The sequence below is a fragment of the Poeciliopsis prolifica genome, unplaced genomic scaffold (genome assembly GCF_027474105.1).
Source record: "Poeciliopsis prolifica strain line A6 unplaced genomic scaffold, Auburn_PproV2 SCAFFOLD021, whole genome shotgun sequence".
In the NCBI taxonomy this organism is placed as follows: Eukaryota; Metazoa; Chordata; class Actinopteri; order Cyprinodontiformes; family Poeciliidae; genus Poeciliopsis; species Poeciliopsis prolifica.
Window position 1 is genome coordinate 100,096 of NW_026562396.1, and position 24,835 is coordinate 124,930.

Below are 24,835 nucleotides of genomic sequence, written 5' to 3' on the forward strand. Positions count from 1 at the left end.
GAAACAAAAAGGTTCATCAGTGTCTCAAAATTCATATTAGATCAATTTTTGAACTCTTTAATCTTGCATCCAAAATGATCAATATCACATTATTTTCTACTAAACATTTTCTCCCAGCCTACATAGTCAATGAGCTACAAGCAGTGATAAACATGCAAAATGGTTATAAACCTTGAGCATATGCTGTCATAGAATATTTAGATCTAATAAAGTAAAATCTTAGAAGTCAACATTATCAACGTGTTAGATATCCATTTTTATTAAAAGAAATAAAATCCAAAAAACTCTACACTGAGAAGCAGAGGTGAGGGAGATGACATTTAGAAAATAATGACACGTTGAAAAGGTGCAACAGGTTAGGTAAAAATAAAAATAAACGTAAGATTTAATAAATGATACACTTGTTAGGTGGAAAAGCTGCTGTATTTATAAAGACAGATTACAGTTGTTTCCAGCAGGTTAAAAACACACATTTGAAAAAAAATAAATAAATCCATAGAACGATTGCCTGGCAACATTTAAAGTTTTCTGTTTGAAAAGGTTGTAATTCAAATAACTTATTAACTAGTTAGTTTTTTTTAATAAACTCACATGTGGCCAGTTTAGTTTTTTAGGGAGGATTTGATATTTGGTCATTAAAAACGTATATTAAGCTAACCAGCATTTCAGTTTAACTGATGAGCTTGATGGAAGTTAAAACTGAGGAAGAGTGCAAGAGTTTCTACAGCTCTGTAGTTTATAGAAGAGCCTTTAACAAGTTGTCACATAGCCATATTTCATCTCTTGTTCATGTTACTCAACCACTGAGGGGAAAAAAAGCATGCTTCGTTGCCAGACAGCTAAAGGAAAGCAGTGCATGTCTGAAACATGTCTGTTTACGTGTTACTTTAACAAACTGACCATCATTAACAGGACCATTTCTGAAGTAACATACTTTCTGTTTGTAAAATAAACAGATTTGAAAGCCTACAACAAAGACAACCTTTGGTTAGTTTCAGAAAACCATCATAAGGCTTTCAAACATGTATTTATTATTCAGCTCTGGAAAAAAGTTACAAGACCACTGAATAATATCAGTGTTTCTCATTTTACCCTTGATAGGTTCATGTTCAATAAACATTGTTATTTTATTCTACAAACTACTGAAAACATGTCTCCAAAATCCCAAGCAAAAATTTTATATTTACTTGCAGAAAAAGAGAAATGGTCAAAATGACAAATAAGATGCACAAGTTCATATTCATTTAGAAACAATAATACTAATGTTTTAACTCAGGAAGAGTTCAGAAATCCCAATTTGTTAGAATAACCATGAGATTTTAAATGGTTCAGTGCAGTGGCCTCTTTTTTTTTTCCAGAACTGTATTTCAGTAAGTGTGATAAATAGTTATTACCTGTATTTCATCCATAACTTCATTTGTGGCCCAATTTCTTTGTACATAAAGCTTTCAGTCAGGTTGTGTAGAATATTACAGAAAAAGCTGACATTTGTTCTTTGATAGCTTCAGAGAGAAAAACATTTCAAGAAGCTTTCATCCATTCTGTTACAATCAGAAAACTGGGCATCTTGTTGTCAGCTAACACATTCCCAAGTCCCCTGGTCCATAGTACTTTAAAGATGAACCAAATTCACAGTCCAGAAGCCTGGCAAGGGTAAGGCAACACTTCTGTCCTTCGTTTATGTCTAGCTAATAAAAATTTCAACATTTTCTTCAAATGTGGCTGTTTACGGATCCTAGCACATATTGTATTCTAATTATCTGGGATGGGACTGACAGGAAAACAGAGCTGTAGTATTTTAAGTGGCGTTATGTCTTTATTTCTTGATAAAAATTCTAGATTGATGACCATGTTCATTTTTCTGCCATCTGAGATCTCGCATGTGTTCAAAGCCTTTATTTCTGTTCTCTATTGCCTAACAAATGATCATTTACTACTGTGATTGGTACACCAGAAATTGTCATCAACACAAAAAAGGTAAAAGGAGTTAGACACAGTCCATTGTTTTAGTAATCAAAGCAAACTGAAAGTCTTCAGTTTCAACAAACTGAAGACCTTGTGAATGGTTACAATAAAATCCCTTGTTTGTCAGAAGCAAAAAGAAATGTTTGGCTCATAGGACAAAATATGTGCTAAAAACAAGACATTATAGTTTAACTTGCAAAAGAGGAGTACTAATCGGAATGCCTTAAAAATAAGGGATAAAGTAGTAACTACAGATAAGTTATAACAAAATTATACTTGTTCTGAGGCTTGACTTTTCTTTATATCTGATGAACCAGAGTTTTCAAAAAAAAAAGAAAAACTATTGATGTTAGGTAATTTTACCAAAAAAGTTTAACGTTTCCATACATAGATCACTATATACAGAATTAAATATTTTCAGAATTTATTTCTATTAATAGAATGAGGATGGAATCCCTCCAATGAAAACTTAAAACTTAACTAATGAGAATAATCTATGCAAATTATGTAAATAGCAACAGACGTTTTTATGCACCTTTGACAGAATAATCACAAAGTGCCTCAGACAGGAAGTATAAAAAGTGAAAACATAATAGAAACAATGAAATCCTACAGATAATTTAGAAAGAAAAAAAAAACACTAGAAAAATCTTTAGGAAATGCATGGCTGAACTACAATGACTGCAGCTGCATTTTAAATAAAAAAAAAGTAAAATAACAGAGGCTCGTTTTGCAGCAGGGGAGCAACAAACTGGAAAGAGTGAGCCCCTTTAGTTTTATATCTGGTCTTTAGAACTACAATTTTAGTTGAAGGGCCTGGAGGCTCAAGTTGGAGTGTGTTGCATTTACCATCTATAGAGATTGATTTGTTAAAAAAAAGTAGTACCAATTCCTAAAAGGATGTATTGAAGTGTCAGCCTACTGAAACATTTGTTTATGCACTGTCTACACTCAATACATGATCAGAGCTCCTTTTGTATGAACTACATCATCAATGTGGTATGGTATAAAGGTGATCAGCATGTTGCTCCCTGAGGTGTTCAGACACTCCGAGGAGTGACCTATAACTCATCTGCATTATTGAGTATGAAACAATGCCATTTTCATAGAGTGGCTATGGAATTCAAGCCAACAAACTTGCTTGACCTGATCTCATGGTCTCTCTTAGTCCAGACTGGATACAATACAAATACAGTAGACCAACACATGGATGGCTCTTAAAATCATTATTGTCTGAGGAAATGTCATGATGGCCCTCAAGCAACACTTTATACTTACTCTGAGTCTGAGGTCTTGATAAAAAAAACAACAAAAAAAAAAAAAACAACATATTGAGTATTCCACTAATTTTCCCTTCAATCCAAGTGGGAAACACCTGATGTAACTTCTGGTACAGGAGTTACTTAAAACAAGGAAGTAAAAGTTGTAACCTATGTCCAAGATAAGTCTGTGTGTGGTGGCTCGTGCGGAACTGAGTCTTGCCAAAGTCAATACCGTGTGAATATCCTCCAAATTCTGAACGGGCACAGGAGCAAAATCCTTTCAAGGCAGCAGTTATTCCAGTTTTTCTTTGATTAAGCACTCTGAACAACACTCTTAGCAAACAATTGCCTTTTGCAGCCTACCCTTCTAGTGGAGATCGTTATCAAATATCTACTGGATCATTGTTATGTCAGGAGTGAGTAGGCCAACATAATATCTCTGTCACAAAAAATCTGTTTATTAATCTCGTAATATTCTAATAGTCAGATCAAATTAATGCAGGGTTGGATCATTAGCTGTGAGAGTCGCAATAATTATATTAACTACGGTAAATATAGCCTTGAAGTAAAGCATTATGTGTAATCTTAATAATATGCATCACCTTTAAACTGAGTGAAATAAAATTGCTTCTTTATATTAGTCTGATTCATTCAGGTGTACCTGTATTTTACGCTTGTTTATAATTTAATGTATTCATATGCCATATCAACATTGCCATACTGAATTCACTATTTTTTTCCCCCTTTTTAATAGATACACAGGCATCTGAACAAATACAATAACACATTTGATGAGGTAAAAGACTTTACTGCCAATAGTCTCAGACAACTGCACTGAAACAGGCTGAGGCAATGCACTATAAGACACAGCTATTAAAAAGTAAACGCAGAAAAAACAAAATGATTTCTCTCGAAAGAGAATGTTTCACATGTTCAATGACAAAGATGTAATTTGATGAGTAACACTTAATGTAAAGAATTGTTTTACACTAATAAGAATATAGATTTTCCTCAGCCAGATTAACTGCTCTGACTACTGTGACGCATTAAACTGGAAATGAGTCACTTCTGGTTATTAATGCCTACTGTAAAAAGAAATAACAGGAACTTTCTTCACATGACAGGATGTTGTAACACTTTCATTCCTCCTTTTTGGGCTGCCAAAGGGAAGCAGTCACTGATGGACCTCGTTTTGTTGTGAATGATTTTAATCTAACCTGCTCGACATCTCATCATTAACACAGACATTTGCCATTTCTGCTTGACAATAGAGTAAACTATAATATGAGCCATACTACTCGTTTTATTGTATACTGTAGACAACTGATTGTTTTTATTCAAATTAAGGCAATTTAGGGCGATTTCACCAGCCCCGTTTAGTTTACTTTAATTGAACTCTACTTCATTCACCTAGGAAGTCTGGTTCGTTTGGGGAAGTGAGAATGCACCATTGTGTAATTGTGGTCCACTTACAGATGTAGGTCTCGGTTCAGGTAAAGTGAACAATGGCGCAGTTCGAGTGCATATGTGGATGCAGACCGCTCCAGAAGCAGGAAGTGGATAGCTCAAGACATTCTGGGTAAATAGAAATGGCTCCTGGTGTTTTACCAAAGACATACGAGAAATCCTACAACCGCTAAAATCTGAAGCCAATCCATTACGTTTATATTTTACAAAGCAATAAGTTGCCTTCATGTCTTCTCCAGAGGATTTTGTATAGTTTCCTTCAGTGGTTCTTGGTGCAGCACCACAACAGGTGAGGGGGGAACAGGTTTTTCAAAGATTTGGTTAAAAAAAAAAATCAAATGGTGAAGTGAAAGAAAACTGCATCTTCTGAAAATGTAACAAATGTAATTTTGATCCCCAAAAGGACTGAGTCTACCAGACTATCAGATGTAAAAACAACCTGAAAGTCTAAACCCAAATAAAAAAGAAAAAAAATCCCCAATCTTCTCAAATTTATACCCTCCCAATGAAAAAAAAACATCCTCTCCTGAAAACTCAATCAGGGTGAAGTAACATCAATGAGGACAATTAGAAGAATAAGGTAAGAAAGAAATGGCAAAAAAGACAGGTTAACAGAAACTTTTCCAAATTTCTTTTAGGCCAAAACAATCAGGTCAATTACATTGCGAGAATCCACTTTTAAAATAAAAAGGGCATAAGAAATCAGAGACACATTAATCAGCACTCTCCTCTGGGCAGATTGTTGAAACATTTTTTCTTACTCCCAGCAGAGACCGCAATAGTGAAAAAACAAATTGACACAATTATTAATCAGAGGAGAATTCAGGATTTATGATCCGTTCTCTTTCTAGTGCACATCTGCACACTTTCCTCTGGGAACTATAACAACATGAAGACACTCAGTTCACACAGTATTTCATGGACTTTACTTAAAAGGAATACAAGTTGGTACCATATATTGAAATATATATATATTAAAAATCCATATGCAGTCAGTGTAAAAAGAAAAACACTTTCATGAATGTTAATACAGAAAAAAAACTAAGTTATTTTTTTTCCAGTTAGGCTTAATAAGTCTCCCACAGAACTGTGGAGGAACTTTCATTTGGCCCACCTCCGTGTTGTTCACTTATTGAATCTTGTTCAGTGAGAGAACATTTAAACATTCACTCATTGAGGTTTGTAGGAATTAGACCATATACAGCACTTTTAGGATGAAGTTTGAACCTTGACTGGGCCACCCACTGAAGATTTGTTGCAGGAGTTTCTTTCGGATGGTTCTTTCATTCGATTTTCACATATCACACCTCATGGTTAATTTAAACTTGTAGTCGTGCCACCACAGATCTTAATTTCTGAGACCAGTAATCTGTCCAAGATACCAGTCAGAGCTGGTCAGACATGCCGATCTTTTAATTAGGCACATTTAATCAGCAGCACCTGGCTTTTACTTTTACTCTTCAATTCTATAGAAGCAGCTAGAGTCACAGCTTCTCCATTGTATTTTGTCATGCAATTTATAATATAAGGTCAAATTTCGGTATTTTTAGAACCTGGAACAGATCAGGTTATGCTTGTTTTAGACTGATGCACAAGGCAAGAGAATCAAAAGAGGATGCACTTTTCATCCAACTAGTTCTAGTTTCAAATCATATCTGCAACTGTTTTCACAACTCTAGTATATCAAAACCATTCAAACTCTTCATGAGCAAAGAAGAAAAATAATAGAAACTCAAAACAAAAGTTCTAGTAAGAGAGCTTGCAGCACAAAAGACTGAGTGTGAAAATCAGCTTTTCTCCACACATCTATTAATAATAAAAGGTGTAGATATGCAGGGACTTGCCGTTTGTGTTAATATCTGTTACTTTTACTTACAATGGTTTTTTGTTGTCAAATCACTGAATTGTCATTGCTCAGAATTACCCTGAATTGCTCCAGTATTATCACAAGTGGATTTCTAGCAGTGATTATTAGATTTCTGCAAAATATGATTACAGATTTGTTCCACACTCAATTAGACAAAATTATCTTACCAGGTTAATGTATTGTGGCATTCAAATATATGTTGTCCTTTTAAAACACAAAAAATATGCAACTTATGGAAGCTAGCAAAACATTAGGAAAATAAATCTATGCAAATTTTTAAAGAAATATTTGTGCCTTACTAAGCAGCTCTTGCTTTCAGTGAACATACAATTAAAACTCCAAATTATAAAAGGTTTACAAAGCACAGGAAGCAAGCACTCAAATACATTCTTTGATAACTGTATATTTTGTTTAAATTTAGTTAAAAGCAGCATCTACAAAATATTGTCTTGACAATATTTATTTTTGCAATCTACCAGACCAAACATTACAGTGCCAAATACAATTTGCAACTCTATAACAGAATGTACTATTCTGATTATGCTAATTATGTGCTATAATCAACACATGCCAACAATTTCTCTGCATTTTATCGATTCAAACAACATTGGTTCATGTAATACTACATATGGAATCGATTTCAGAAGGTGCAAACCACCAGAGGAAAAATAAATAAATCAGTCAATCGCTGCATCACCAAACTTTATACGAATGGCTGTTATATTAGATTTTGATGTTTGTGATGTTGGAAGACCTCCAACCTTCAATGTCATAATTTAAACTTTCGGAGTCATTCAAATTGAATTTTCCAAAAAAGTGGGACATTGATTCCAATGTCTGATTACACCTTGAAATCAAATACAAGCCCAAATTTGAACTTGTCGTCAAAAGTACAGAGTTTCCTACAAAAGTACAAAACAATCCCAAAACATCCCAGAACATTTGCAAACATTAAACATGTGTTTGGGGCAATAATGTGATAAATAACGATAGTTTATTTTTCAAAGTTTATTGCGTGTTTCAAATTAGATGTCAGTATTACATTATGTACTTTATACTGTAATGGTCAATGACAAAGTTGTCTTATTCTATATAGTGAAATGTGTGAACAGCATCATAACTTTTTATATATCCATCCAAGTTGTGGCTCAGAGAGGCCAATAAAGTACCAGAATAATCCTTATATTGATAAATCATAAATTTCTGCAGTGACGACATCAAAATCCAGCCAATCGATCATGCAATCAGCTTTGAGCAGTCAGTAACGACTGTAGGGCTCTTTGAGTCTAATTTCACAGAAGACAACTAATGTCTCAGTGTTCCTCACTAATAGCTGTTGCCTCCTCAGGCGCCTCCCCATCCATCAACCAAGAGGATGTAAGCCCATTAGTGGTGCAGTTTGGCCGCCACTGTTGACATTAGCAGATGCACTTATTGTTCGCACAAAAGTCAAATGCTTTGATATTATGATGACTTATCATAAATTGCACAGCAATTTGTTTGTCTTTTCTTTGTATTGTTGTTTGCTTACAGTAATTCTTCTAAAACTACAAGAAAACCAAAAAGAAATGCAGATTTGGGATATTTTTACGAAAAAGGTATAAAAAAGGTGACATGGTGTTCATAGTTCATCAAATAAACTTTGACCAGTGAAGTGGCCACAAGGTCTGCCACTCTCCTTGCATCTTAAAGATGGTAACTCGGCACCAGAGGTAGATTAGAGTAAATTAGCCAAGAACTTTAAATCTCATCAAGTTATTTAATTGTGTCTGGTCAACAGTTCAAGAACGACAGCTAAGATAGAAAAAGAGATAAGGAAAACTGCAAGCCTGAATTTGCTTTTAAAAAGAGGTTTCTCTAATGCAACAATCTAAGTAAATACTGTTGAATGTGTACTTTCACCAAATAAAAGTAAGACTATTGAAATTATTGAAACAATGTGCATTTTGTTTCCTTTCTGATGGCTTTATATCCTAAACCCCACTGATACCAAAATGCACAAAACATATTTTGAGTGCAGACACAGAAAAGATAATACAAAGAATAACCTGACCTTACAGTTGAAAGACTGTGATGGATAATAAAATACAACGACTGTTTCAAAAATAGCACCCAACACTGAATCTTTCTAAAGATGACACTGATCAATAAAACTGAACTGAAAATGGCCAAACATGCTTCCAAGTCTGGCTCTCCTTCCACTGAACATGGCATGCCCTCTACTAAATGTGAAAGATAATACATGCCAGCAGAGATCCTGTACTCCTGTGCTCCAATATGTGGATACATACTCTCTGCACAAACAACTGAAGATTTGCTCCATGAGTCTCTTTGGTACTGTTCAGTGAAAATTAAAAACCAATTCATTATTGATGCAGTGGGAGTCAGGGAGAAGCTTCCCAATATTAATAATGAGTTGAAGTTTCAGTTTGTATTGAGAACCTTCCTTCTCAAGCAGTGAATAAACCCTGTTCTTATGCCTAAAGCACAGGACATGTTGTTCTGTCTGCATAAAACCCAAATCTAAATGTCCAGAACCTGACCCTCTGCAGCAGCTCTACAAAGCAAGCAAACACTTCCATCCTAAACTGCTGCTCTTGACTCTGCTATGATATGCATTCGGCATGAGTCATCCAAACTAAAACATCCTAAGTGTCTCCATCTGCACCCAAATGACATGTGTTTTTGGAAAGGCTAGGATATATTCCTGTATGTGAGCAAACGTTTTGTGCCCCAGACACAGTGGGCTCCTGTGTGCCAGGCCGATCCCCACGTGACTACGTAACAATGAAGTAACAACAATGCCAGGGCTCCCAGTATTTCCCCATGGCTTTGTCCCTAATTGAGATAAACAACGACAAGGTATGCTGTGGCTTATCTACACTGTTTGAAATGGTGGTTGCATTTAAACATCAAGCAAAAAAAAAATCTGATTTCTATTTAAGCAACGTCTGTACATCTCTCAGCCGCTTGATATAAACAGCAAATATGTAGTTCTCGTTGCTGCAAAGCATTGCATTGAGAACTCCCCTGTTCTCAATGCTCAATTATCTACACAAACATGGTAAATAGAGCAATAACCCACATTGCAAAACCAATGACACTAGATCAGGATCTAAAACCAGAAGCCAGCACTGGTTTCCATTCCTTGTTTTGTTCAAAGTAGGTTGATCTGGTATGACTAGCAGCTGGTGTTTTAGTTTCCCACTCCTCCATCTCACAGCGAGTCTGCTGCAGCAACAGCAGCATCAAGAACAAGCTGTGGCACACAGACTGCTGCTCGCAGCCTCATTATTTTTACCACATTCCCTACCTGTGTAACCTGCTCATCTACCACCTCAATATGCACGGTACGTAAACACCCAAGCTGTCCATCAAGCATTTCCAAACACACAGGTCTCAGAAACTGGTCTGAAAACAAACAAACAGCTGACAAATCCAAATCCACTATCACAACAGAGACGCACATGAGTCTGTACTTTTAAGGATGTGGAAGATCAGCTTTATAATCTTCTAATCTCAAGACATATGCTTGTTGATTAAGATTATGATTGTTAGCAAGCATGCCCCTCTAATTTCTGTAATAACATGTAAATACACACACTTCTAAATGTGTGTATTTATGAATGTTTTTATGTACCTCTTAAAACTAAATATTTTTTTTTAAAATAAGTTGGTGCTGCAAAATGACAGTTCAATCACAGACATTTTGACATTTCAATGCCATAAAAATTTGGATCGCCATACACCTGTGTCTTAAACCAACGTTCAGAGTCCAGTTAACAGTAAAAATGTGGTTCTGGAGTTTGTTTTAAACTGAGTCGCAGCTAAACAGAGTACATTGTCATTTCCTTTGGCTTTTGGTGGTGACAAACTTAAAAAGTATCTGGGGTCAGTTCCACACTTCTGTTATTGTATGTATGCAACGTTTACTTTGTACACTACATGTGAAATATTTACAGATCATAATTAGTACTTTGCAAAAACTGTGTGGAACAAGTTGCAACTTGAAATGAATGACTAAGTGCATTTCTGTGTCACTTCAAATAGCTGTATATAAAACAGAAACGCAGGGCTAATGCTAATAGTCAAAAGAGACAGACAATGTCCTTAACCTAGCCATAGGCTGAAGTACAACCACAGTGAGTCAAGTATCACGTAAAGAGAGCAGTCCTGTTCACAGCTTCCGCACAGTTTGAGAACGTGCCTGCGCTGCTGGGTGTTAATGATGCAATTTATGCATGTTCCTTTAATACCTCACAAACAGTCAACTCTTTCAAGTTATTAAGCAAACAAACAGAAATATAGAAACTCTTGAATACTTCCTGTTTTCTAAAACTAAAACTTACATTTTGAAAACGGCTCAAAATTTGAGCCGTTTTCAATTTCATAACCCACTAAAAAGCTTATTAAGTAGCTTATAATGTCTTGAAACAATCAAATAAATAAGGATGACTGCATATTTTAATATAACCACAGAAGGATTGCTCACACTCTTCCTGGCTGATTAACATTTCCAGTTTTTTTTTAACTCTGATCTGCCAATTTCTACTTTTTAATTATTAAGGGCTATAGCACATAAAGCTTTAAATCCAGAAAATAAAAGGATTACAAGATTATCCCCATTCATGCACCAAAGCATGTCCCAACGGTTTTATTTTTTATTTTTTTGTGTTCTCATTGACATGTCAAAGTAAATTGTCTAGGCTGATGAAAGAGGAAAAAGCAACTTCTGGATTTTCAGCATCTAACGTAATGATCACCAAACGGAGAAAACCACCCAATTCTGATCTCTGGTTGATTGATGCATCTCAAGTAAGTCGTTTCCCAGGATTGCAACCAGCCTGTCTTATTGTTATAACAGAACGTTACAACCCTAATTTCTGCTCGAGACAGTAAAGGCAGGCTGAAAATGGCCCGGCATGTTGTTGAGTGCTGGGCAGACAGGCCACTAAGAGTCTCTGCAGAAAACGTTGAAGTTATGTTGGTTTGGCATGACTGTGTGCGCAGAGCTGTCCCAAATCTCTACCTCCTCTGCTCGCTGCCATCCGTCCATCTGCTCCAGTCTGTCTCTTTTGTGCCTGGGTCAGAGTTTCACACTGCTCAGATCAAGATTCTCTCCGGCATTTGTCACACTGTTCGCTCTTCTGTTGCTGCCGTCTCTAATTATCCCATCCCTCCCCATTGTGTCACACCAGAGCGGCTTTCTGTCCATCCTAAAGAATCTCACCCTCTCCTATCTACATCTCACCCTCTTTCTTTCGCATCTTTCTTCTTCCCATCCTCACGCTCGCTCCTACCCACACACTCATTCAGTATTCAATATTTTAGAGGACATTTATGAGCATGAAAGTGAGCATGTGCATCTGCACCATTTTTGGTGCAGAGGAAACCTACATTTTCCCCCTCCAGCCTTCCCCCGATCCCCTCCTCTTCCTTATCTAGCTAATCCAGATTCGGGTTTTGGTTGCGTGCTGCTCATCTTTTTTTAGCCTGAAAGCCATGTGCCACTCACTCCTACTCTCCCTCTGCCTCTTTCTCCATCTTTTTCTCCCACTACCTCCCACTCAATCCCTTTCACCTCTTCCCACTCCATTTTCTCTTCCTTCGATGTGATAGTATGCGCAGCAGAGATTGTATGTGCATGCATAAATGTTGTGTTTGCGTGTATTCGACTGTGCGTCAGGATGGCAACATATGTGGTCTGCCATCCTGTCTGTGCTACAGTGCCCACAAACATGTAGGGCTTTATTTGTGATTTTATCTGGTCAAATACCAAGAAAAAAAAATGCAGCTTTCTTTTTCCTCCATGCAACACTTCACTGCAGCTACAGGTTTTCAGCAGTGTGTTGAATTTTTCATATCATATTGATATTTTTCAATGCGCTCACAGCTATCTGCAATTTACAGATTGTGACATATACACAGACAAGTGAAAGGCACCAGTTTGGAGAAAGGATATATGTGCATCATCACTATAAAACTGTGTAATGATGTGTTTGCAGTAGTCATGAGTTGGGATGAAATTCTTCCAGAATGACAACCTTGAGTAAAAATACAACAATTTTGCAGTATCTGCCCAAAAAACATCTACCACTTAAAACATAAGTTACTAATTTCATCCATAAAATATGAGGGGATACACCTGATATTTTAAGTTTGTAATGTCCAAATTGTGTAAAATTTATTGTTTTATCTTTAATTCTTTGAAGAGTAACATAATCTAACTGATATTGCTTTGGCTGGTTAACTAGTAGGTCTTTCTGCTCTGGCTGGAGTCTGCAGTCAACAAAGTAACATTCTACTCAATCCTACCAACAGCACTTCTAAAATCACTTCACAGTGATGACTGGCTTTCCTTTAGTTTCCACACCATGACTGTCCATGTGGTTCGAGATTTGCTTTAACAAATGTTTCTTAAGTGTGGGAGAATTTCAGGAACTAGCCCTCAGACTGTAACAACATGTGGGGGAGGTAAAGAGCTAGAATACCTTTAAAACAAAAAAAATAAATAAAACAAAAACCTAAATCACTCCAGCACTTTCTGTGGTATTTTCATAAAATCTTGCAATTTAAACCTTAGGTGCGGAATGACAACAAATTTTATCATATTTGGAGCCAGAGCTTTTTAAAACATTGGCATACCTTGACACTGACAACTACTGCATGTCTACTTTCCAAACTCTTACGTATTCATCGCATTCAAAAGAAATACAAGTAAAAGAGTACAGAAATGCAAACTCATGCAATATAACAGATGATTATTAACTAACACAAATGTGTGCATTTTAATAGTGCTTGTAATTGCTTGTGAATATATATCTCTTGTCTGAGATGTACAGTAATCGTTAATTTTGTTCCCTTACCTTTGTACCCTACTGCAGATTTTAAAATTTGGTTAATCTGAGTCATCATAGGGAAAGCATGAAATGCAGTTTGCAGCATCTTTGAGAGGAGTACAGATTTCTATTAAAATTTTAGGTCAGATTTTTCTAAAATTTGCATCCCTTGGTTAAAGCCATAGCTAGTAGCAAGGATGCTACAAAGGGGTAAAAAAAAAAAAAGTTTTAAATTGCACAAATGTATTAATCAAGAAAAGAGGTGAAAACGTCCAAAAAAAATGCACATTATCCATAGATGTTCTGAACTGAGTCGTCAATAATTGGAGAAATTATGGAATCGCAACGACAAAAGCTGTTCACAGAGACTGGCAAGAAGCTGACAAAGCCATCAGTAAAGGGACAGCACAAATTTCCAACAAGTTCTGCAGTTTTCTATATTTTCCATGTGGCAGTGCAAGTGTCTGAACCAAGCAATTCACAAATATATGGTAGTAATTTTAACCACAATTCAAAAATATATGGTAAATGGCAAGTTGTCTGAACTTGCATTGCACTTTGTTCAGTCCAAGAACTCCAAAGTGCTTTACACTAGAATCAGTCACATACACAGCTTACTTATTAAATATACTATATAAATTGCACCCCATATATTTTCAACAGACAGAGGATTGCATATGCCATAAAATAGAGTGCCCAGATGTGGTTAGGGAATCTAACTTTTCTTTTGATGGATCTGAAGGTATTTCAAGGTGGCTGAAAATGTGAATTGCTCTGAATATTAAACATTTTTGGCCCCTAATCTTCAGGTGTCCGCTGTAAAAATTAGGACAGACAATTAGCATAAATCATCAAAATAAATTTGTCTCAAGACAAAAGAAGGGAGAAATAAAAGCTTGTTTCAGACTTAATAAAAACAGGCTTTTCTGTTGAGACTAATAAAAGAAAGTTGATGGTATTGTGCAAGATTACTCGCATCTGCCCACTTGGAGAAATTCTATTCAAGATCAATGACATGACGTGATTGCCAATAGCATTTCTTTCCCCAAAACATTTTGGCAGGGTGTGAATAACGCCATCTGTTTCTCTCATTTAGTAGAGCAAACTGAAGATTCATTTCATTAGTAAATGATAAAGTCAAGTTAGTCAATGCAGTACTCAATCCCTGAGCCATATGGAAACTACTTAGTTACACACTCATCAACCAACATGGTACGATTATATTCCAGCGCTAAAAATAATTAAAAATACAAATTTCCTGCTGGAATCAATGTTCAATACTGCTTTTAGACTTAATGTTTAATATTGTACACATGGGCCAAGACATTTCCCATCAAGGTAAGGCAAGAAAGGACACAAATCCAAAAACCTTCAAGAAAACTGTAAAAGCAATAGTGATGACTGAAGGGAAAACCTGTTAATTCTTGTAATTTAGTTTACAAATCAACAGAAATTTCAAACGACTTCTGTTTAAAGCACTGACTGCAGCCTGGGAAGTTACAGCTTAACTAATCAGTTGTTATATAACAGCCATATATTTAGTTGCATTACACCCTGTGCCGACTGACCTACTTGTTGATCTGAAACATTATTAATCTCTGATCTATGGGTGAAAGACAACTTTATACACTCAACTATACACCACGCTCAGAGTCAAGGAGGCTCCCGAGAAGAACGAATGAGCCATGATTTCTTTGCAATTGTTTAGGCAACAATTACTGAAAAGAACCACTTAAATGGCTGATCCACTGCCTGCTTCCTCATCTTCAGAGCAGGATCAGTCTTTAATTAGCTGAGAAGACAAAAACCCGAGCTTGGTCTTGTCAAATCAGATTAAATTAATGAGCAGTGGCGGGCCGTCAGGGCTTTCAAGGTATTCATAGAAAAAGCCCAAGGTATTCACAGAAATTAAGTAATATTTTATGTAACAATTTAAAATAAGTGACTCCTGTATAAAAAACCACCTGGATCGCATAAAATAACAGTGATTCTGATTAAACAATAGTTTTTTTATTAGTCGTTCAATTATATTAACAGTGAACCAGATTTTGCTGTTTAATAACCCCAAAACTGAAAATAATTTGAATTGTTACTTTTACAGTTAAAAATATAATCATATGCAAATATTGCATTATGTTGGAGAGAAGTAACTTTTTTTTTACAGAAGCTGAGTGGATTTTTAGAGAAGTGCTTGTTTGAGGCTCTGATTATATTCAGTGAAAAGTATTTAGCCCAACACAAGTGATGATTTTAAAAATACTTTTTATTCTGACCTTTATAATAGATACTACAAAATGTTGTCGTCACTCATTCCTAATCACCCATTGATGTTTCATTTACTGGCTGAAGACATTCTAGCTTAGCTAGAGATTATTATTATTATTATTTCTTTTTTTTGCCTTAGTCAGAGCTGGCACTATAGTGAAAGAATCCAATGAAATCCAATTCATTGTCAGTTCAAATAGAATACAATACAGTAGAATAGAAACAGCTTTCATTGCAAAGAGAAATTCAGGTGTTACTTGATTTTAAACTTTTCCCTTTTCAAGAAGGTGATACCACAAAAAAATTGTTAAAATACATACACTCGTACACTGCTTCAATCCTGATTTATAAGCCATTTTCAGGTTTGTAACTGTAAATTATGGACATGCCTAATGTCTGAGTTTGGCTCCAAACATTCTGCTGCTGGGAGTTGAAGGTGTGGTCTTTGAGATTAAGTCTTTTAACTGCAGCTGTGTAAAACAGAAAATCAAGATTATGATGACGTTTTTGAGAATACATAGAGATTCTTTTTTCAGATCCATCCTTAAATTGTTTTGAGGTTTGTCGTTGTTTTTTTTCCTGTTTGTGCTCCAAACATTTTACTACTGAAGCGCAGCCTGTTTTAGTGAACCTGGTTGTTCCTTTTTTCTCCCCATACACAAATACTTGTACTACATTCGTATTGAAGGCTTGCATTCAGTGTGTTATTTGTGTATGTTATTCTCTGCTCTGCAGATGGTATGTTTAGGTAAAATGTCCTTAAGAGAAACTCGGCTAAGGTGCATTGTGTTGCCAGTGAACTGGATGAGCAGTTGTGCACTGAGCTTAACCCACATCAACCAATGTGTGTTGAGTTAAAGTTAGGAAGGTTGCTTTAGTTGGAACTTATAAAGTCACTGGATCCAACTGTGACCTGCCTGCCTCACTGGTGGTATTGGTGATGCAGCAGCGTTCCTCAGGAATCACGCCATTTGGACGGAGACTGCTTAACTGTGAAAGCCACGGTTCGTCACTTTTAATGAGCAACTAGTGAGAAGTGGGAGCTGGTTTGCAGCACAAGAGGAAGTGGCATCTGAAATACCCCCTTGTCAGAAACTGACAACGCAAACATGGCAAGAATGCATCCCTTCTTCCCTTACACTGATATGATTTAAATTGCACTATGTATGTATTCAGACCTATGTGACTGCATGCTTACACAAACAAAGATATAACATAAGCTCTCTATGTAAAGCAACTATCAATTTCAACATACAAGTGAATTTAACTAATAGATTGATAAAAAGTTAACAGTTAATTTTGAGGTCTGACCTGCTAATTACAGGGTATTTTTATTCTAAGAACTAACACTTCAAAGTTATCTGCTATAGGTTTTATTGAGGGACATAGTAATTTGATTGTAAAAGAAAACAATAGAGTTTACAAGATTTTTTTTCATTTAAAGTAAATGTCCCTCCTATATTGTTTTTATGAAACTCAAAGTGTGTCACTTTTGTAATCTAATGGGAAGGGGGATGGCGGAGGTACAATTTTATAAAACTAAACCCCCCAAATAATCAATGGGAACTGATTCAAGGAAAATTAGCTGATTGATTGGTGCATCTCTAAAATCAATTGATCTACAATCATCCATGTTCCAACACTTTACAAGAGACTGAAGAACATAAGCAGCTGTCAGGGGAATGACCACACATTCTCTGCACAAGTTGCAAAAAGATGGGATCTTTACAGATCCAGGTTGGAAGAACATCCTTTGCTTAACCAGGTCTGAACAAACTTTAAGCTAAGTTAAAGTTCAGTTGTAGATAAGAGAAGAGGGGTGGGGGGGCTGCTGATGTTTTACAACTTAAACAATAAAAGAGTTGTGGTCCACTGCAGCACTGGGGTGCAGCAGCATTTTTATGTGTAAATCCAACAAGTCGAGCTTTGTGAGTCAGTGTCCATTGTAGTCTGTTCAGCAGGGCATGGAGAAGAGCCCAGAAATGTGTTTCAACTAGCCATGAAACTCGGTTTGAAAGCTGGGTCATACAACTTGCTGTGCTACCTTGTGTGTGTGTGTGTGTATGCATGGCGAGAGGCAGCGCAACAATGGTCAGTACCGTCATCGTGTTACTGCCGCTCACCTGTGTTTTGACGATGCCTAGCCGAGACCCACTGCATCGGTTCCGCTCTCTTTCCCATATCCCTCCGACAGTCCTGCTCGTTCGCACACCGGATCACCGGTCAGGCGGGGTGAATCTTGAAAACGTCTCACCGTTTGATGTAAAATAACCATGCAGACGTCATCGCAACCGCCGACACATGAATGGACCCCCAACACGTCGAAGCCGCGGAGGCTCCTCGGTTATCTGCCGGGCGCCGGGTCGACCCGACACACACCATCCAGCAGCCAAATTAATTACACAACCGCGTTGAAGGCGTTCGGGAACTGACAGCTCGGTCCTCCGCCTGATTCGCCACACGTCTCCGGCTCCGGCTCTTCACGGAGCGGCGTGGATCATTTTCCATTCCATTCAGCGCTCGGCATGATGATTCCTGCTTGGTGGGAGATAGAAAATCCCTCGCGTTTTTTCCACGACCGGGACGAGCTTCTCTCCGGTGGGTGGAGGGGGTTGGTGGTGGGGGGTTGTGGTGTAGTTCAGGGGCTTGTGTGTGCCAACTCCCGAATCCTGTCACGGACTAAAACGGAGGCAGCCTTATTCCGACAACCAAGCCCATCCTCTGAGATATTCCCCACCGAAATACACGTACTAACTTGCTATTCCCCGTCCGCGGAGAGCTGCGTAAGCGCCGTGAATGGCTGGTTTACGCTTCGCTTTATGAACCGTTTAGCCGTGGACACTTTTGGGAATCTTGCGGAGAAATGGCGACACCAGCGGTTTGTGGATAGCAGGGAGCGGTAACTGGTTCAAATGGAGTGGTGTGTGTGGAGAGGTTGCCTCTCCCCTCTGTGACGTCATCCAGATAAACCTATGGAAGATCCGACATGTGTTGTTTTTCTGTTTCTTTGTCAGAAAACAAGCCGTCTTTCCTGAAGGACGCGATTAAAAATGTGACAGTAAATTGCTGAAAAAAACAAACAAACAGCCAACTGGAACAAATCCGTCTTTTAACGTTCTGCGCATGCTCATGACCTAGAGCGGTGTTTTTTCAGCGTTTTGTCGTTTCCACAGTGACAACACAGCGCTGCAGGGATGATATCAACTGGGATGTGAAAATCATTTTACAAAACTGATTTTTTTTTAACGATTTTAGGAGCAATCTCGTGTGAAATTATGGGAATTAGGCTACAGTAAACTACTACAGATTAGAGTAAATATTTTGTTGGCGCTGATTCACTTCAAGCCCGATGCACTCCGTCCAGAGACTGACATCTGACGAGTCAGGACAACAGATTTTGTCAATACCCACCAAGGTGCGTGATGAGAAAATAATATAGAATATAAAGGGGTTCTTTGTTTCGCAGTAGGAAGACCGCAGCAACGTCAAAGGCAACAACACACAAGCATACACACATTCAACTGAGTTGTTAGGGATATGAAAGAAGAAAGCATAAATGTGATGGGAATTTGTTCAACATCACTTATCTATTCTTTTTTTTCCAACACTGAGATAGATCTATCTATCTATCTATCTATCTATCTATCTATCTATCTATCTATCTATCTATCTATCTATCTATCTATCTATCTATCTATCTATCTATCTATCTATCTATCTATCTATCTATCTATCTATCTATCTATCTATCTATCTATCTGTAATTTTTTTCATGTAAAATGTGATTATTATGTGAGGACCACCTAATTTGATAGGTTGAAATAATACTCATTTCCAAAAAGTTTTTGAAAAATATACCATGTCAGTCCCTCTCCCCTGTTTTGAGCAGCCACATGGTACATCCCAGTCTATCCAGCTCTCCTCCTATTGCCCTCCCTCTTGCTTTCAGTGTCCTCCATCTCTCTGGTGTCGCTCATTTTCCTATATTAAGGACATCTTAACTTCCAGAGCTCTGCCTTTTCATCCATCCATTTAATCTCATGATCTCAACCTAACTGTTTGAAAGGTAAGCACATCCATTTTCCTCTTGGACTGTATCACAGCAGTATTCAGAACAGGAGCCTTTTTTTTTTTTGTCAGGATGCTTCTTGCCTGCATTTTGTGTTGTGATGCAATCTCTCGCGACCTGATTTATTTCTCCCCATTTTCACTGATTTGCTTGTCATTCATTTCTTCCTCCATCGATGGATGCTCTCCTCCATCTTGGTATCCATTTATAGCACATATGACTCATTAGGTTTTTACAGTCAGACCGAGGGCAAGGCAGTGAAATATATTAAATACTTTACATCTTGTTCATGTCAGGGTCAACAGAACAAGGATTCATTTAGATGCACATCTTTTAGCACTGTCACCCCTGCCTTCAGTACGAAATTACATGATTGCTGAATTTAACTACAGAAAGAAAAAAAATCCTAACACCGTTAGGATGTGATCACCGTTTTAGAGGGTTGTTATATTACAGATCTATGGCCAATCTAAGCATTTTCATGTTCCTGTGGGCATTGAAGTAGTCCCATCAATGCCATTTTTCCCAAGGTCACATTCCAGGCTCACACATGGCTATCAGGGCCTCATACATATTTCATTCTAACCACTCACATCAGAGCACATAACATGGTGACAGGGGGCTAATTGGAAAGGATGATCTGTCTGTTTGCAGTTTTTCGCCAGTGAAGCAGCTCAAAGCTGACCTTGTATAGACTCTTACTGACCAGACCACACCACACCTGTGTCCCTGAATCCATGGAAGCCAAAGCCAAGGCAGGGGCTCCAGCACCCAAGGCAGCATCCAAAACAGACAAGAAGGAGCCAGCAGCACCACGCAAGGCTGATCACGCCCCTGCGGACCCAGAGCCCGAGGATCCCCGCTTCTCCTCTGTTCAAGATGGAGCAGCAGAAGCTGAGTCAGCAGCGGGTGACAAGGCCTCTGGTACAGACTCTATGGAACATCTCAAGCCTTTTCTTATTGGCGGTGCCATTATCGCTGCAGGAGCCATTTTGCTGGGAGTTCTGCTGCTGGCAAGGAGAAATTAAAACCAAATTAAGATAGGAATATTGCTGACTGGTTCACAGACTTTTCTGGTTTGATGAGCGATGGGGAGACACAGCAGTCTGTGTGTATTTTCTTTTTTATCTTTGTCTTATTTAGGGTTTCTTTTTTGGCCTGCTTTCATGTGTAGTGCATCAGCCTATGTAATGTTTGATCAAGGCTTTATAGGGAGCATAACTATACTTACTATATGCATGACGTTGCTACAATACTGCATATAAAATGTAATTAGAACATTTTTTAAAAAGAAAAAAACTACACTCCATTACATAGCCAAATGAACTCTTTAATGTATAAATATTGATAGAGTTTTGATATTTATGCAATCTTGCTGTTTATTTTGCTTAAGGTCATGAAAAAAAATCTCTATCAATGTCCCTCGACTATCTATGATTTCAAAGTAAATGAGTTGGTGAAAGGAGAATGTTCTGAAAGTTTTGGCCAAATAAACTAAATACAAGCTGAATAGTGAATCGTAAAGATTGAGATTAATTTGAGTCTGTGCTCTAGAGAAAGTTTACTTTTGTGACCTTGGAAACAGAAGCTGAAGTATAGATTTTGATCAGTTTTGGGCTGGAAACATGCAAAGTGTGTTTAATATATGAAGTATGTGCCAAGAGAGGTAAAAAAAATACATTAAAATCTATTTCATGTTGAGATAAAGACATTAGTTTTTATCCAGAGTCAAACCTGCATATTTTGGTTGATTCTCAGTTGTTACAGATGCTTTTCCTGGGCTAAGTTCAGAAAAAAATACACTATATTAATGTTCAGAAATCTAAAATCACTTACCTTTTTTTTTCTTTTTTTTCTTACAATCAGAACATACAATCATGGCATGGGTAATGATAAAGACTGCAAAGGACTGAACATGGAATCAAATATTCTTTTGGTGTAGAATAATGAAGATATTTTTTTCTTGTCAAATACTAATACAAATTTATTATCTCTCACATATTTCCAAGCAAAAATACTTTTGATATTTGAATTTGTTTACATCTAACACTTGACACTGTATTATATGTGGGTTACATTAGACTGAAAGACTGCTATCAAAACATCAGATGTTTTTGTCTTTCCTCTGTGGTGTTGTTGAATGCAAAAACCATATAGGTGACATGAAAGTACCTTACATTTACATAAGCATAAAAGTTATGTGGATGTTTGCTCTCGTAATTCACTCACAGAAAAAACACACACAGTTGTTGCTGCACAAATTTATCTGTACAGCGGTTCACAGTAATTTCTGCTTGCACTGCATAACTCAAGTTGACTGACTACAGTAGAAAGATACGTCTCACACACATACACACACTGGTGGTCTTAATTTAAATAAATTAAACACAGTTTAGAGAAAGTTATTCATAAACATTCACAACTTCCCTATTACGATAAAAAAAATAGTATGCCAGTACAAAAATGTCACCTTACATTGTACTATACAGTGTATTTAAAAAAGTAGTATAAGAAGAAAATTCCTATTTTCATAATTTCAAAAGCGTATAAATGCAATAATTCAAGTAGGAGTCCTCATTTAGCATATGTGCTGTAGCAGATTAAAATACATAGATGATGTAATCATGTATGGTGTTACTGATGGCTATGATAGTGATGATATTTATCATGGTGACTGTAATGATGATACTGATGGATATGATATTATATATATATACCTTTGTATATATATATATATATATATATATATATATATATATATATATATATATATATATATATATATATATATATATATATAAAACTATATACTTTAACATAACTTCCTTATGCACCCTCCCCTCTGCTCTCAACCATTTGATTGTAAAGAAAAGAATTTGAAAATCAACATTATTAAAGGCGGTGAACCAGGCAAAGTGATTACTTTTGTTCTTTTTTTTTGTTTATGTTTTGTCAGCTGTGTTAAGGCCTTCTTTATGTCAACTTTATGCCCAACAGCTAATCCAAGGAGGGCAAAAATTCTCTAATTAGGAATGAATGAAGAAAGTATGAAAACTATTACCGGGCTAAACAAATGTGTGTGTCCATCTTAAAATGGCATGGCAAGATTCAAAAGAAGTTTTCTGTATGGGCATATTTAATGTCTTTCATATACCATATATCAACACATGCCAGTTTTTGTCTTTATTATGAAGAGTAAAATAGAGTTCATTGTACAAAAGAGACCATATTGGTAATAATTAATATGTAGTTATTACTTTTGTGTGATTAATATTTGTTTACTGAACCATAATAACTACCATTTACTGGGCACTGCTTGGTTGTATCTTTTCTCACCCATGGATGCAACTAAATGTGAGACAATCTTTTATGTTGTGAAACAATAAACTGGGCCCTTCAAAAAATGTTGAAACATCTTGCCAGATGAGGACTACTGACAATTTTTAGCTGGCCTCCAAAATCAGAGCTAAAAGAATTTTAGACGTTTCCCTAAACTATTGTTTTATGAAGATATTGTAAACTTGTGCACATTGACATTAGTTGCATTATATTACCTTAATAAATTAGCCCAATTGAGAAGTAAAAAAATATTTATTATCTTTTAAGTTGAAAATAAAGTCAAAATAACCATATTATACTATCAATATCTGGCCAAATGAGCCCAACCATAAGAGGCACCACTGAACATAGCATTGTAGTTTGTTTAAAAAAAATAAATTGAGATACATTTATAATAAATTTCCGAAACACATATATATATTTAATCTAGTATCGTATTCTTACCTCATCCTTCCGGAAACTCGCCCAACTATGTCGTGTTTTTACTGACAATTATTTGTGCTTTTATCTTGGAAGAATCTGAACCGGAAGTTGTTACAAAGTCAGGGGCAAACGGAGTAGGTAACGTGCTGGACTCTTTCGCCTAGAAAAATCTACCCTTTGTTGGGATTTTCTGGTTGATTCTCTACCATATTTGGTTACGGTGAGTGATAAAGTGGAACAAGACTGTGTATGTGTACTGGAACACATGCCAGAAAATTAGTGTTATGCACAAGCTATTGCCGGAAGTCAATACATTTCAAAAATGTGCGCTCGTGGTAGGCTAACATTAGCTTAAAGCATTGATTTTACTTATCCAAGTTCTTTCTTACATAACATCAAAACATATTTTCTGAACTTTTAACGAGATTCACATCTCTGTAAAGGAATCTCTTATAATTATATTTCTGTTGTATTTATGGCATTGCTTGTGGGCAAGCTGTAGTTATCCTATGGTAGCAAAACAACATGTTAGCAACACGTACTTTGAGTCGCAAGGATCACCTCATTTCAGGAGTCACTTTTTAAATTATTTTTACATCGTTCATTGTAGTTTTCGAAACAGTATTATAAACATGCACGATTTTTGCTGAAAATTACATATAAGCATGTTTTTTCATTGTCATTATTGCAAACTTTGGTATAATACCGGGATGTTTGATCTATTTTCAGACAACCGCAACAATGATCATCCCGGTCAGGTGCTTCACTTGTGGGAAGATTGTGGGTAACAAGTGGGAAGCTTACCTTGGCTTACTTCAAGCAGAATACACTGAGGGGTGAGACATCTTTTCATTACTACCTGTACTAAATTTTCAGTTTTGAGACAAGTTTCTGGTGTATGATGCAACATAGATAATAATAATACAAATATTTAAAAGGTAATATTGTACCCACTATGCGGGGACAATATAGTCGTATACCACTGTTGTATGCGACTGTACAATAATACCACATATAGTCACTGATGTTACTTCTCTTCTCTTTTTTCCCTAAGTGATGCACTGGATGCCCTGGGCTTGAAGCGGTACTGTTGTCGAAGGATGCTGCTGTCTCATGTGGATCTTATTGAGAAATTGCTGAATTATGCTCCGCTTGAAAAATAACTCCCAGGAACTTTAAGGACAATGGAGGGTTTTGGGGCATGGAATCATTTAATGGCTATTTAGTTATGCTTTTTTTAATATAAATAAAATAATTTAAAATGTTTGTTTCTTATCATTTTGTCACTCTGCAGCAATGTGTTTTTAATCAGGCAACATTAAACCACTAGTTAAACTTG

General features: G+C 36.6%; 2 protein-coding genes and 1 long non-coding RNA gene across 4 annotated transcripts in view; 2 read left to right on the forward strand and 1 right to left on the reverse strand.

Annotated features, from left to right (window-relative positions):
- Nucleotides 1-18,765, reverse strand: part of dagla (diacylglycerol lipase, alpha) — a 38,090-nt gene extending 19,325 nt beyond the window's left edge. For both annotated transcript variants that reach the window (XM_055045187.1, XM_055045186.1), the window contains exon 1: nucleotides 17,789-18,765. The gene's annotated coding sequence lies outside the window, so the exon portion shown is untranslated. The remainder of the gene's footprint in view (nucleotides 1-17,788) is intronic.
- Nucleotides 18,766-18,843: 78 nt separating this feature from the next.
- On the forward strand, nucleotides 18,844-22,448 carry LOC129369648 (uncharacterized). The gene is made up of 3 exons (XR_008606966.1): nucleotides 18,844-19,080; nucleotides 19,615-19,731; nucleotides 20,389-22,448. It is a non-coding gene; the product is annotated as an uncharacterized LOC129369648 (long non-coding RNA).
- A 1,152-nt stretch (nucleotides 22,449-23,600) lies between these two features.
- polr2l (RNA polymerase II, I and III subunit L) lies at nucleotides 23,601-24,762 on the forward strand. The gene is made up of 3 exons (XM_055045196.1): nucleotides 23,601-23,716; nucleotides 24,226-24,332; nucleotides 24,551-24,762. Exons 2-3 carry the CDS (start codon nucleotides 24,238-24,240, stop codon nucleotides 24,657-24,659), a joined length of 204 nt encoding a protein of 67 aa, XP_054901171.1. The 5' UTR covers nucleotides 23,601-23,716; nucleotides 24,226-24,237; the 3' UTR covers nucleotides 24,660-24,762.
- Nucleotides 24,763-24,835: the final 73 nt, after the last annotated feature.

What these genes read in the sequence shown, in the direction of transcription:
- polr2l (XM_055045196.1), top strand. Translation starts at nt 24,238, where the DNA reads ATGATCATCCCGGTCAGGTGCTTCACTTGTGGGAAGATTGTGGGTAAC. An exon ending in CAAGCAGAATACACTGAGGG is followed by an intron (nt 24,333 to 24,550) that starts GTGAGACATCTT and finishes TTTTTCCCTAAG; the next exon opens with TGATGCACTGGATGCCCTGG.